Source organism: Ornithorhynchus anatinus, chromosome X1, assembly GCF_004115215.2.
Source record: "Ornithorhynchus anatinus isolate Pmale09 chromosome X1, mOrnAna1.pri.v4, whole genome shotgun sequence".
In the NCBI taxonomy this organism is placed as follows: Eukaryota; Metazoa; Chordata; class Mammalia; order Monotremata; family Ornithorhynchidae; genus Ornithorhynchus; species Ornithorhynchus anatinus.
In genome coordinates this window covers 106,955,373-106,969,498 of record NC_041749.1, presented here as the reverse complement: position 1 = coordinate 106,969,498, position 14,126 = coordinate 106,955,373, and the positions used below count along the sequence as shown (strand labels likewise).

Sequence of the window (14,126 nt, the reverse complement as noted above, 5' to 3'; positions counted from 1 at the left end):
GCTCCTGGGGCCCTTCTCTGTGGCTGACATCTGCCGATCCGATCCCATTTCATCTTCCCCAGGCGCCAAAGGGGAAACTGAGGCCCTGAGCTGTCAAAAGGAAAGAGCGGGCAGTAGAGACGCCAGAGGAAAGCCCTCGCCCCCCACATGCCTTCCTCCCTGTTCCGGAAACGGCCTCCCCCTCCCCCCTCTCTCCTCTCCCCTGCTCCAGAGCCCCAAGCATGTTAACAGCATTCAGTCTGTGTCCCCCTCCCCCCTCCCCCACACAGCCCCTTGCTGTCCCTGATTGGAACCAGACCCTCCGTCTGCAATGAGAGCCAGATGGAAAACAGACTGTGGGGGCTGGGGGGGAGGCGTCTTTAATGGGGTGAGGAGGGTGGGCTGGGTGGGGGGACGACTCTGAGAACTAAAATGGGGGTCCCCAGTGGAGAGGGTCACAAACCCTCAAAGAGACCCCCCCTTACAGAGACAGCACTCCCCCCTTCCCTTCTCCTCACCCCCCCAACCCGGATTCAGATGAAAACTGGGCTCTGCCAGCAGGTCCAATAAGAAACAGGAGGGGAGTCCCATCTCAAAGTCTCGGTCCCTGGCGATCATTGCAGGATGAACCCACCCTCTCCTGCCCCCCTGGGGCGGGGGTGGGGTGGGGTGTAGAAGCAAGGAGGAATTGGTTCTTCCCTAGACCTCACCCCAGTTTAGCCTACCCATCTACCCGAGGACCTTGGCGATGCATTCCCTCTCTGCACCAAGAATGAATTCCTGCCTCCTCCTCCTTTTCCCCTCCCTCTGCACCCCAGGGTCAAGGTTTTCCTTTGGATATGTCTGGGGTTGGGTGGAAGGCAATGGGTCAGGAAAGGATTACTCTCCCCTAGTTAGAACCTCTCCAAATCTTCAAATTGTCCTTTTTTTTTTTTTTTTACAGTATTTGTTAAGCATTTACTATGTGCCAGGCACTGTACTTAGCACTGCAGTAGATACAAGCTAATCGAGTTGAACCCAGTCCACGTCCCACATGGGGCTCACGGTTTTAAGCCCCATTTTACAAACGAGGTAACTGAGGCACAAAGAAGTGAAGTGACTTGCTCAAGGTCACACAGCAGACTTATGGCAGGGGTAGGATTAGAACCCAGGTCCTTCTGACTCCCAGGCCCATGCTCTATCCACTAGGCCACACTACTTCCCTTCTTCCTTCTCCTCACTCTCTCTGCCCCCTGCAACACAGATCCACCCAAATCCAAAACCCAGCTCCTGGTCTTGCTGCTTATCTGAGCAGGGGTAGGATCTCCTCTCTCTCCCCTGTGCCACCCTTTCTGCTCAGCCCCATCCTCTCCTGCCCTGGGCCATCCAGGACCTGGGGAAGGGAAGGAGCCGGGTCCTGGTTCTAGGAGTCCCAGACCCATTGAACTGAGCTGACGGAGGGGAGAGAGGAAGAGGAAGAGGAGGAGAGCATCTACCTGGCCCAGCCTCTGGGGGTTGGGGGCGGGGAAGGGGCGGCCTGCCTGTCTGGAAGTCTGAATCGCTTTGTTCTCCTGCCCGCAGCTGAGCTTTGTCCCCTCCCTGGCCCCAAAGCCGCCCAGCCCGTCCAAGCTGGCTGGGAAGACGGTCAAGGAGCCAGCCAGCTGTGGGAGACACAAAGGGGGATTGGGGAGTTCCTACCCAACCCCCGACCCCCACCTCTAGGAACCCAGTGCCATACGGACAGGCCGTCTGCGCTGGTGTGTGTGAGCACAGTTCCCAGCTGTCAGGGGATTGGGAAGTGAGGGGCGGTGAAACTGGACTGCCAGCCTTGGTCCACCCTCCCAGAGCTCCGACGGGACTGATAAGACCCCAAATCTGACCTGTTGGCTAGCTCCTAGTGGCCTGTCCGCCCCCACCCCCACCCCCAGAAGACAGCCTCATAGCCACCAGCTTCCCCCAGCCCCTGGCAGGGATCAGATGACAAGCAGCCCTGCAGCTCTGCTCCCAAGACACTCCCCTCCTTCTAGGACCCCATCCTGCACTGAGACCCTACTGGGCGCGGTTATGAGGGATGGGGGTGGAGGGGAGGATCCAAACTGGAACCCTGGGAACCTTCTGCTCTCCTTCCTGCCACTGCTCACCCCCTGCCCTGTATCCCCCTCCAGGGGAGAGAGGTCACAGCAGAGGCCTACACAGGGGAATCAGAGGATAGAAGTCAGGGCAGAAAGGGAGGAGCAGAAAGGGGAGCAAGCCCAACTAAGGGTGGAAGAGGGGGCTCGGGCCACTCAGTACTTCCACAGATGGGATGAGTGCTGGTGAGAAATGCCTTTTACCCCTCCCAGGGGGGCCCCTGGTTCAGTTGGCCTTGATCAGCTGCTCTAAGGAGTGGCAGAAGTTGGGGCAGTATCAGTTGACTGGATCGGGGCACCTACTGTGGGCACAGCACTGAACCGGGCACTTGAAGGACACAGAAGTCAAAGACACAATCCCTGCCCTTCTGAAGCTGACCACCTAACAGGGGAGACCAAAGATCTATATCGTCAAGTAGGCGATAGTTGAGCCATAGTACAGAAATGAATAATAAACGCAAGGAAATGAGTACCTCAATAACCAATAAAGAAATAGATCAACTCACGAGTACTGCGGTGGCGGGTGATGGGATGGTGGATGGTCGGGAAGAGGTGGGGGGGGGGGGCAGGGGGGATTAATTAGGGAAGACCTCCTAGGGGAGGTGGCTTTGTAGGAGGCTTTGAAGGAGGGGAGGGACTTGGTTTGGCAAAACTGATGGGGGAGAGAGCTCCAGCTGGAAGGAAAGGCCTGAGGAACAATGAGCAAGTTTGATCTGGGGTGGAATAGGAGACAAGAGACCCAGTAGGTGAGAGGGAACCAGATGGTGAAGCCAGTGGCGAGGGAGGCTGTGAGGATCCCCTGGAGGTGTTTGAGGAGGTTCCCATCAACATTTCAGAATAAGCAGGAGAGTCCAGTCAGAGGAGCTAAACTTCAATCTCAGCTAGATTCCATCACGATTCCCAGTCCTGGAAAAATGGGGATTTTTAGTGCTCCCAGTTTCCTCTTGGATGGACATGAAATCATAAAGTGGCCCACATTTTGCTAGAGGAAAACAATCCCTGGCAGCATCTCTGGCATCAGAATCTTGATGGAGGGGTTGGGGGGGGGGGGGGGCGCAGCAGGGAACGGGACAGGACTGTACCAATACAACAGGTCAGAGAAACCCAGTCTGGGATTCTTCTGGCCCCCGCTCTGAAGCTCTGGAGTCTGGATGGAGCCCCAGCAGGGAGCAAGGCCAGAGGTCCAGCCCAGATGGCCATGGGGGCAGGAATGGCGGCTTCACCTTCGGATAGAAACCAGGGAACGGGGAGATACCGTTCCCTGTTGCCTTCACTCAGTTGACACCTCAGCAGGACGAGGGCTTCAGCCCCACTGTCTACCTGCCACTTGTCTCTTTGCTCCTGGGGCCAGGGCCTCCATGCCCGCCCCCCCCCCCGCCCCATTCCCTCTGTCCCCCACGACCCCCCGGAAGAGAAGCAATGCATGAAAAGAAGCTAGCTTCCCGCAGTGACGTTGAGAGGGATCACATTCCACCTCTGCCAGCCTGCCCAGTGGGAGCCAGGTGCTCAACTGAGGCAAACACTTGATTTCTAGAAGGCAATATTCTACCCCCCAGCCAAAGAGTTGGGGAGGTGCTGTGGGAGGAGACCAAGGTTTCTTGGGTTGTGGGTTACAAACTTTGGGTAAATGCCCTGCCCTGCCCTGCCTGTACCCTTGGCAAACAGAATCAGAATCATAGGAGCCTGAACGGACCTCTACCCGTGCCTCCCTGTAAACACACCCTTGTGGGGGAAGCCAAAGTATAATCAGAAGCAGAAAACTGCCATGACCGGCACCAGAGCCGTGACCCAGTGACACCAGTTCTGTGGGGCGATAGCAGCCGATCCCCCAGCAAACCCAGTTCCCAGCCAAGGGTGAAGCCGCCGGTTCCCACTCCCAAGACTGGACCAGGCCTCCCAGCCTCGCTCCCCCTGGAGCTCCAATGAGACACCAGGGCCCGAAAGGGGCCCTGAATGGGGTTTTCTCTGTCTCATTTGCTCTTTGCAGCTTGCCTGCCTCCCTCAAAGCCCCTCCCTTTTTACACCCCCTCCCTCCTCTCCTCACCTTTACAGAGAACAATTGGTTTCTATGAGCATGACTGCCACCCCCCCTTGCTCACAGAGGAAGGCACCCTTGGTACAGCCCTAAGCAACTCCCCCGCCTCCATCCCACCCTCTCTCCACCACCACCATGAGCCACAGCCTGTTTTCAGTTTTCAGAGTGAGCCTGAATCGCAGGACCCGGCTCAGGAAGTTTAAGGTTCCCCAACACCTGCTCCTCTTCCCCTTTTGCACTTTCCCAAGACTCACCATGGGATGGGGAGGAAGGGCTGCAGGACCTCTCCTCCAAGGGAAAGACACCTCTGTGGGTGTGGGTGAAGAAGATGGGGCTGGGGGCTTTGCAGAGAGATGGAGGAAGAGGGTGGCACACGCCCAGCAGCGGGGGGGGGGGGGGGGATGCTGTCCCCTCAACTCCCAGGGGAGCAACTTTCATCTTTGCCACCCCTCCCACCTCTGCTGGCCCTGATGCCAACCTGCCTGGCCTGATGGCCATGCCCCTTCTCGCCCCCCCACCCCAAATCAAAGAGTTCAGGGGCATGAGATCCAGGGTGGGAGAGAGACTAAAATTCCTCATTCTGAGTCAGACAGCAATAGAAGGTGGTAGGGGGACAGGGTGGAGATTGCTTGGGCTTGGCAGGTTGTGGGGAGAGGCCCCCAAGAACCCCTGACTCCTCCATCTTGACTTTGGGAACTGAACCCAGGTATTCGGTCAGCTCCCCCTCCCATCTTCCTCCCCCTGCCCCTCCCCAGTCCTGCCAACCCCTCAGCCACCCCCGCCCCCTGGCGGCATGATCTAGCTGAGTTCAGAAGTCTCCGTTCCTATTGAGGTTAAAATACATATTTAAAAAAAACAAAAAACCCTGGTTTCACTCTCTGAGTGTTCTCTCTCTGGGGCCATTTATCTGCAATGAAAGGTTCAACTTTGCCTGGAAATCAGGATGGGAAAGTTCTGGAGCTGCCCCCCCGCCTCCTCTCCCCTCCAACCCCCCCAGGAGAGAAATCAAAATCATGTTCCTTTTAGTGGGGAAAAAAATCCTGGTCGAATTGGGGCTTTTTCTTTCTTTCTCTGGACAAAAAAAGGAAATAACTTTAAAAGAAACCACTTTGGAGAAAGACTCTATGTTGGGGAACCGAAATACCAACAGGTTGGGGGCAACCGCTCGGCAGGAACAGAAGATAACGAAACCAGGCTTAGAGAGCGGTAGAGACGGAGCCTCCACTAAGAGTTCAGACTCTGAAACGTAGGCTCTGTAGACTGACGCGGAAACACCCCACCTCAAGGGCAGGCCAGGGGAATGGGATGGAGGGGGGGCATTTTTTTTGACCAAAAAGATTAGTCATTGCCCACCCTCCGCAGGGCCTGCATTGGGAAACGGCTCAAGACTTGATAGGGTAGACCAAAAGGGATGAGTTCGAGTTCCGCGGAGGAGTTCATTGAGACTGTCGTTCTGTAGCTAACGAAACCCCTGGGGCATCACAGGGGTCTGTGGTTGGAGAGAAAGGATAAAGGCATCAATCCCCTGGGGGGCTGGGGAAGGAGCCAGTGTCAGGTCGGAGGCCCACTCTGTGAGGGGCTGGGCCAGGAGACCTAACCTACAAATGCTGGATCATTTTTCCTTCAGTCTGCCTCGGCCAGGTTGGACTGCAACATGTTCAGTGAACAGCCAGAGAGTTAGAGTGGGTCAAGCGCAGGTTCACCGGAGAACTAGAAATGCCCCCTCCTTCTCCTTCTACATTAGCTCCAAGGTTTCAGCCTGTCCCCAGCACCCCAGTTTGAACAGAAAAGAAGCACAAGAACTAAAGAACAAGAGGCCGACAGGGAAGAATTGAGGGCAGGGGTTGTTTCTACCAACTCTACTGTTCTCTCCCAAGCATTTAGTAGAGTGTTCTCTCTGTACGTAGTAAGCGGTCAATAACTGCCACCGATGGATTGAATAAGGCACAGAAATGGAAATCCCAAGATGCGAAACCATCCCTTCTCTTGCCCCACTCACCCTAAACTGCCTAGGAGAATAGTCAGGACCGCCCCTCAAGTCTACTGCGGACTAATCGCTCCCCAACTCCATGGACCTCGGGGAGGGAGTTCGACGCGCATGAACCTGAATGGAGGGTGGTACAAGGTGGTGGAGACAGGAGGGAGCGGAGTTGCAGGAAAGGAACCCGTTTGCCCAGCGGAGGCTGATGGTGTTGCTGGGGAGAAGGGGAGGGGGAGACCCCAGGTGAGGCAGAAAAGATGTGGGCAGGGATTTTCTCTCTTTATTGCTGTATTGTACTTTCCAAGCGCTTAGTACAGTGCTCTACACACAGTAAACGCTCAATAAATACGACAATGAATGAATGAATGAAAGATAGCAGGAGGCTGAGGAAAGGAGCCGGGGTGATTGGAAGGGAGGCTGCGGCACAAAACCAGGGATGAGGAACCAGCTTGAGGAATCAGACACTTCCGCGCCCTCCCAACACTGCAAAGACATCCGCCCCGCCCCATCTTGCTCAGCCCTCCCCACCCTTAGGCCAACCTCCCTCCCCCATGGCGGCAAGTGCAACGGGCACTCCCCTTGCCTCCGGCATCCCCACCCAGGACCACCCATCCTTCCAGGATCCCCAGTGGTCAAAGGGGGGGTGTGGGGCTGGGGGGGTCACCCTGCAGGCAGGCACTGGGCTCTAAGTGCATATCCACCCTGAAGGGCCATCAGCCAGAGGCAAAGCCAGGCAAATCCAGGCGTGTCTGAGGCCAACCCACCCTGGAGTGTCCCACGCGGTCAGCGAGCAGCTCCTGACACGTCTGGCCAAGCCCCATTAGCAATGTCTTGCATCTGTTGGGTCTGGCCTGACTTTTGTGTGTTTATGCCGCCAGTTCCCACCTCCAGTGTGTCCTGCCCCAAAGGAGTCGGCACTCCTGACCGACGCTAGCCTGCTAGACCCGCAGCCCCTCCCACCAGGAGTCACCCCACCCAAATAAAACCACTTTCTGTCCCTCCCCCCGGCGAACTGCGCCTGCTCGATTTCTAGGGGCAGAGAAAGCCCAAGACAAAAACCCATGCCAGGTGCACTGCCACTGGGCTGGGACCTGCCTGGGTATCGGGACAACTTCAGGAGGCTTGGAATGTGGAGGTGGGATGGAGGTCATCATTAGGTAGCCTAAGGGTACCAGGGGGTGGGGGCTTGTAGTGCAAGACAAAATAGGCTTAGAGACCAACTCCAGGGGTTCCAGCTTTTCAGCTGTCAGCAGGAAGGGGCTGTTGGGGGGAAGGGTGGGGTGGGCAAGCTGCACAAAGCCATTTGGAAGCTCTGGGGTCTCATCATAGCCCCGGGGTTCGGGGTGGGGGCGGCCGGGAAGTGAAGCTGGGAGTCTGGCCCAGACAGCCGCAGGGGCAGGGCCAGCGCCTTCTCCCCTGGCTGGGAACACGGAATGGGCACCAGCCCTCCAGGGCTTCCAGGCAGGGACAGGAAAAACCTCAAATTGGGGCTCTCTGACCTGTTCGAGAGACGCAAAATCGGTCTTCCGTTTCATCTCAAGAATCCTCCCAGCCCCTGCCAGACGGGCATTTCTTAAAAGTCAGCAGAATGCCAGGTGACTCCTGGTGTGGAAATGCAAACAGCCCGCAAACATCCCGCTTCCCTGCTCTCCCCAAAATTGGAAAGCAAGAAGACGAAGAAAAAGAGGAGGAGGAGGAGGAGGAGGAGGAGGAGGAGGAGGAGGAGGAGGAGGAGGAGGGAGCAAAGAGAGCAGGCCCTTAAACCTGCCCTCATATCCCACCCCAAGGGAAAGAGAAAATGAGATTTCCTCTCTTCCGCCTGCCATCACCTCTAAACCCCCTTTCGATCCAACAAGAAATCTGTGGCAGTCTGCACTGTCGCGCCTCCTTCACCAAAGGGATCAGGGGCAAAAGGAAAAGAACCATCCCACAGGAATCGATCATAGGGAACTTTTCCCTCCTGACTCCCCCCACCCCAACAATTCCCAACCTCAGCAGGGATTGGGGGTTCCAGCCACTGTTCTGCCTGACCCTCAAATGTTGTCCTGGGGAGGCAGTGGGGCAGGGAAAGGCTTTCGGTGAGAAATAGGGCTGGTTTTAAATGGGTCGCCCTGCATTTCTCCTCCCGGACTCCCTCCCGCTCTGCCCCAGCTGATACTATTGGCAAACTTTCTCCCAGGTTTCGGGGGGGGGAAAAGGGCCAGAATGGCAGAAGGAACAGCCCCCGGGCTCCACTGCATGCGTGGGAACCCCCAGCGCTGGGCCCGCGGGAGACGGATCATTAATTCTGCCCGCATCTCAGCGAAGTAGGGAGGTGGCAGGTCGTGTATTCTCTGCTACAGCGAAGCAGCAGCTTTCTGCACACGCAATTACACATGGTATAATGTAGGGGTAGCATGCACACCGGGGGGGCCTGAGTGTGTGTGTGTGTGTCTCTCGAAGCGTGTGTGTGCGCGCATGCATCTATCAATGTGTCTGGTTGCATATGTGGGTGCATGTCTATGTGCATGTGAATGTATCTGTGTGTTTCTGTGGATGTATGAGCATGTGTGTCATTGTGTAAATAGCTCTGCATGTCTGCATCTATGTGGGTCTACCGTGAGTCTGGGCGAGCATGTATGCGTGTATGTGCGCAGCAATGCAGACCCAAAGATTCTGAGTGAGGAAGGGATAGGGTGGTAAAGCGTCCCCAAAAAGGCAAAACTGAGCTCCCTCAAATCCACAGGGTGGCCCCCCCATCTGGAGCCCCTCAAGCACAGATTGGCCCTGGGGGACAGAGGATGGAGATATCCATCCGCAGCACCCCACAAGACAGGGCTCCGGCCGCCTACACTGTCTTCCCCCTACACTTTTCTCCACCTAGCCTGCTCTGCCACTTACCCACTTCTCCGCCTGTGTCGTGCCAGGGCGCCAGGGGCCCCCATCCACACCAGTCCCTGGGCATGAGGTAACCAGCCCCTCCCTCTCCCCAACACACCCATCTTTGTGGCCCCATCCAGGGCCTCCCAGCAGAGCCGATCCAAGCAGTGGATGGATTCGGAGGGGTCCTAACCCACCCACCCAGCGATGGATTCCCCAGCACCAAAATGGAAAGTTCCTTCGGGAAAGGTCGCTTTGGCCTTAGGCCCAAGGGGTGAAGGACCCCTGGCCAAGCCAAGCCAGCCTGCTGCCCCAGCTCCACTGCCCTTGCCCCCCGCGACGGCTCTGCCCTTTCCCCGGCCTCTGCCGGTCCGGGGGGAAAAAAGGCATTCCTGGCTAAGAAAGCCCGCGGCTCCTCAGAAAGGTGGCGGAACGGGTGGGGGTTGAGGAGGAGCATCAGATATCCCGACAAGTCTCAAATCCACCCAACACCTAGGGCGGACAGGCAGACGGACAGAAAGACGTCCCCCCTTCGCCGACTGACTTTTCGTTGGAGTGGATTCCAGGATCCCTGGTAAGGCATATTGCTTACCCGAACAATTTCATCTTGGCTTTTCTGCCGCCAGCCAAGCACACATGTTTTCAGGATTATATCTTTTTACTCCTAATTTATTACAGCTGGCAAACCCATGGGAGGCAATAGAGAATGACAGACTCCAAAAGGGGAGTCTTTTTCCTTTAAAACAGAGCTAGGGTGGGGACAGACCAGCTGCCCCTCCCTCCGGTCGAAATATGACAGCTTTTGTGGTGCCGTGGCTGTGAGAACAGGTTAGGGATGGGGGCAGAGGCTGAGCGCGGGAATGGGGGTGGGGGACAGAGGCTGTGGGGAGGGGGGTCGTGGGAGTTTGAAACGATGGAGGTAGAGAAAAGTACAGAAACTTTTTCTCTCTGGAAATCTGACCCTGCCAGGTCTCACACCTAATTGCTCCCAGGGAGCCCAGGGAGATGCCACAGGAGGGTCTGGGTACCTTTGGCTACAAGGGGGCGATCTGGGGAGACCCCACCCTGTGCACTCAATTTCGGGGCGGGAGCCTCTCCTGCTCTATCTGCTGTCACCCAGATAAAGGGGACCGACCCCGCAGGCCACCTGGGAAATGGAGAGGGCAAGGGGCCGGTGCAGGGGGCTAGGGGGCGGAGGGCGCCAGAGAGCAGACCCCTCAGAGGAAGGAACCAGAGAGGCCGGGGCGGGAGAAGCCATTTCAGGAGCTGTTGCTTCCACAGAGGACTGGGAAGGATTGGGAAGCCCTTCCCCACCACCCTCACCCCTGACACACAAAACAACCCCCACCCGACCCCATCCCAAGGTCCGACAGACCCCAGGGCCGGCAGGCCCTCACCCCAGCCGGGTCCTCATTCCCTCTTTTAGAGCCTGAGCATATGTTTGGTATTTAGCAGAACAAAAGGACCAGCCCCGCCACAAGCTGGGAAGGGATCGAAGCTGTAACCAAAAACTTAGGAAGAGACATAGAGCGAGAGAGGCAGAGAGAGAGAGAAAAAGAGAATTTTAAATTCCCTCCCCCCCACCACTAAAAAAGACGAGAGATAATAAAATCCATATGGAACATAATCTGCTCCTGAAGGAGAGAGCATTCAACTCGGACAGATCTCCCACCCCCAGCCCCCCACCACCAGGCCCCCAGACGGAAAGGAAGACAGAGCCGAGAGGTGATGGAGAAATACGATGTGTTTCTTCCTTCCTCCTCTGTTTGGGCCTCACGCTCCCCGGTCATAGGTGCCAGCTTTTCACTGTGAGGGTGGAGGCAGAAAGGGGTGGGGGAATCAGGAGGATTGGGGTGGGGGGGTGGGGGAGCGGGAGGAGGCGTGCTGCGCAGAGGGAAAGGGTGGGAGAGCCCCGATCTGGGGTCTCTCTGTCCAGTCCCGGTCGGAAACTCTGGGGTCTCGTCGGAGCCCTGGAGGGAACAAGGCTGGTAGTCCAGCCCAGACGGCCACGGTGGGGTGGGAACGGCGGCTTCATCCCCGGCAAGAAACTAATAGGGGTGGGGGTGGGGAAATGAACAGCACTGGCCCCCATCGCCCCCCACAGGGCTGGCACCCCATGTCTACAGTTATGCGCAAGGTCACATGTGGGGGTGACCAGCTTTGCAACACAACCCTACCCTGGTCGGCTGCCCAGAAATGCCTCCTCGAAACCCACTTATGAAACTTTCCGACTGGAAATGAACTCCAGAATGAAGGGGGTATTCACGTTTGCAGGAAGCCGACTGGAAAATAGAAACTTCTCTGTCAGGCGTCCCCACCCCTTCCTCACCCTTGCCCCTGCCTCCGAGGTCTCGCCTCCTCCCTCCTTCCCCAGGAAGAGGCGAGGGCAGGGGCATCCACAACTCAGAGGAAGACACTGAATATCTCCCACCTCCCCCCTACCCCATGCGGGCTAGCTTTTCCAGAGCCATCAGCTCCAGGAAACTCCTTTCCATCTCTCCAAAGGAAGCAGCAATGGGATAAGCCACAGTTGGGTGGTGAGGTGAAGGGGAGAGCAGGGGGGCAGGGGGGTAAGAGAGTGGGCATTCGACAAACACTTCAGGTGAAACCTTGAAGCCGCAGTGGGACCATTTCTAATATACACACCGGAAACCCTTGGGAGAAACATTTCTCTTTGGGGAGCAGACAAAGGTGTAAGAAATTTCAAGGGTGGGGGTGGCAGAAGGGGAGAGAAGGAGGGGGTCCAGTTACCAAACTAAATCTCCAGTGGGGCCTCCTTCTCCTTGATACTCCCCCACCCAATTGGCCCACAGATTACCTCAATACCCGCCCAGCGCATTCCCAGTGCCCGCATCCAACGGATTGCAAATTTTGTCTTTAAAAGAAAAAATTAACTTTCTTTTAAAAACCAGAGATGAATCCGATTAGAGTCCAGATGTGTTTTGGGAAGATTCGGGCGCTGGGGAAAGGACAAGGGGAGTGTGGTGGGGGGGAGCCTGGGAAACAAATGAAGGGTGAGATTTCAGAGACACTGAGTAGAGAGAGAGAGATATCCAGAGAAAACTGCAGGGGGGCAGGCTAAAAAAAGGGAAGGGGTAACTTGGAGGAAAAGGGTGGGGGTCATTTCATACCAAATCCGCCTGGGGCCTGCAGGCGAGCCTTCTGGATTTAAATCTGGGATGGGTGAGAGAGGGGTATTGGGCTGGTGGTCCGGGTTAAGAGGTCTCTAGTCCCAAATCCTGCATTTTCCACCAATGGAGCCCAGATGAAGTCATTATGTGGCACTAACTGGGCACCTGCAAAATGCCCAATGCTAGTTGGTTTGAGGTGGACAGCTTCCCCTGCACCCAAGAGCACCAGACTCGGGGGATACCCAAAGGAGAAAGTGACTAACAATGCAGGGGGTCGGGGGGGAAAAGAGCAGGATTAATTCTCCCACCCAAAGTTTATTCAAGAAGAGGAAGGGCCTGGCTTGGACCTGAAATTACCTTCCTACTGCCTACCCCGTCCCCCTACCCTTGTAGGAAGAGGGTGAACATCTCGGGCTCAGACAGTGCATACAAAAATATGTGTGTCCATGTGCATGGGGTGGGGTGGGGGAGGCCTGCATGAACAGGTAAGTGCATGGCTTTGTGCATGCGTGCAGGTGAGTGCATGACTGTGTGCGAGCACCTGCAGGCATTCATGTGCATGTATATGTACGAGTGTACATGCATGTACTTCTCACCTGTAACACCCCACCGTCCATCACTTGGGACCCACCCGCCTGAGGGTGGGAAAGCTCGCACACCCACTGGAGAGAGACCAACCCCAGGGAGGCATGCATGTGGTGTATGCAAAGTGGCTACTCGGGGAAGGGGTGTGTGTCATGCTTCCCTCTCACCCCCATCTACCCGAGCAGGTCTTTGGGAGGCCAAATATTCCCAGGACAACGCCCCTGCCCCGACTGCCTCCAACTTTTCCATTTCAAGGGGATCCCTCCCCCAGCACCCACGGGGCTCCCGCAGAGGGACACTGTCTACGGGTCCTCTTTCTCCCCCGTCCACCCCCGAATACAAATACACCCCTGAAATCACACCAGGCAAGGGCAGAGAGACCCTATGGGGGGCGGGGAGGGGGGCGGAGGGGACTGTTTCACTAAGAGGTTTCCTGACTTGGAGACGGAACAGACCCCTTTCTGAAGAGTAGGGAGCCCCTCTTTCCCGCCCCAGGAGTCCAGGGCACAGACCCACGCGGTCGGGGGCTGGGGTGGGGGGCTGGGGTTCCAGGGCTGCGCAAGGGGGAAAGTTGCAGCGGCAGCAAACTCTGCAACTTCGCCTCCTCCCCTCCTCCCCTGACTGTGCATGCGACTCCTACTCCCTGGGGGAGGGGAGGGAGGAAAAGGTGTGTGGGTGGGGGTGGGGGGTCTCCTGCACCCCATCGCCCGCCACCCCTGCTCCACAATCCCCGGTGCCACGGATTGAGGGAGGGGGAAATTCGGGGCTGCAGGGGTGGAGGTGCAGAAGGGGAGAAGGTGGGGGTGCGCGCGCTAGGAGGTGGGGTGCACGAGGGAAGGAGTGGATCGGAGAGGGGTGGGGTGCGCGGAGAGGAAGAGAAGATGCAGGGAGGGAGTGCCCGGGGAGAGGTATCGGGGGAACGGGGTAGGGGTGCACAGGAGAAGGGGGTGCCGAGGGACGAGGGGAGCATATAGGAGGGAGGGGGGAGGCTGCCTGAGGGCCGGATGAGGGGGGTACCCGGGGGAGAGGTGGGGGTCCAGGGAGTAGGGGGCGGGGTCGCGGCGGCTCTCACCTGGGGTTGCTCTTGTTCCAATACACGGCGTAGCGATCCGAGATAACTTTGCTTGCGTCGTCGGTCCAGACGGAAACCCAAACCAGGGCGAGAAGGAGCCCCGGCAGCTCCGCCTGCACCATGGTCCAGCGCTGCGGCCGCTTCTCCTCCTCCTCCGGCGCCGGCTCTGCCCCCCCCGCCCCGCCCCGCCCCTCCCCCTCCCCGCTCCGGGTTCGCCTCGCTGGTCGCTGCCTGCCGGGTGGGGGTGGGGGAGGGGAGAAGGGGGACAGGGAGGAGAGGGGGAGGTCTCCGCCCGGGCGCGCGCAGCCGGTTTTTCCCCGGGAAGAAGAAGGTCGTCGCCTCCTCCTCTTCTTCCTCCTCCCCCTCTCCGCCTGAA

At 57.5% G+C, this 14,126-nt stretch overlaps 1 protein-coding gene across 1 annotated transcript in view; it reads right to left on the bottom strand.

The window, feature by feature from the left end:
- EFNA2 (ephrin A2) overlaps positions 1-13,905 on the bottom strand; it is a 48,989-nt gene extending 35,084 nt beyond the window's left edge. The window contains exon 1 of the mRNA XM_029051477.2: positions 13,751-13,905. Coding sequence (XP_028907310.1) covers positions 13,751-13,872 — 122 coding nt within the window. The 5' untranslated portion in view covers positions 13,873-13,905. The remainder of the gene's footprint in view (positions 1-13,750) is intronic.
- Between the last annotated feature and the right edge of the window lie 221 nt (positions 13,906-14,126).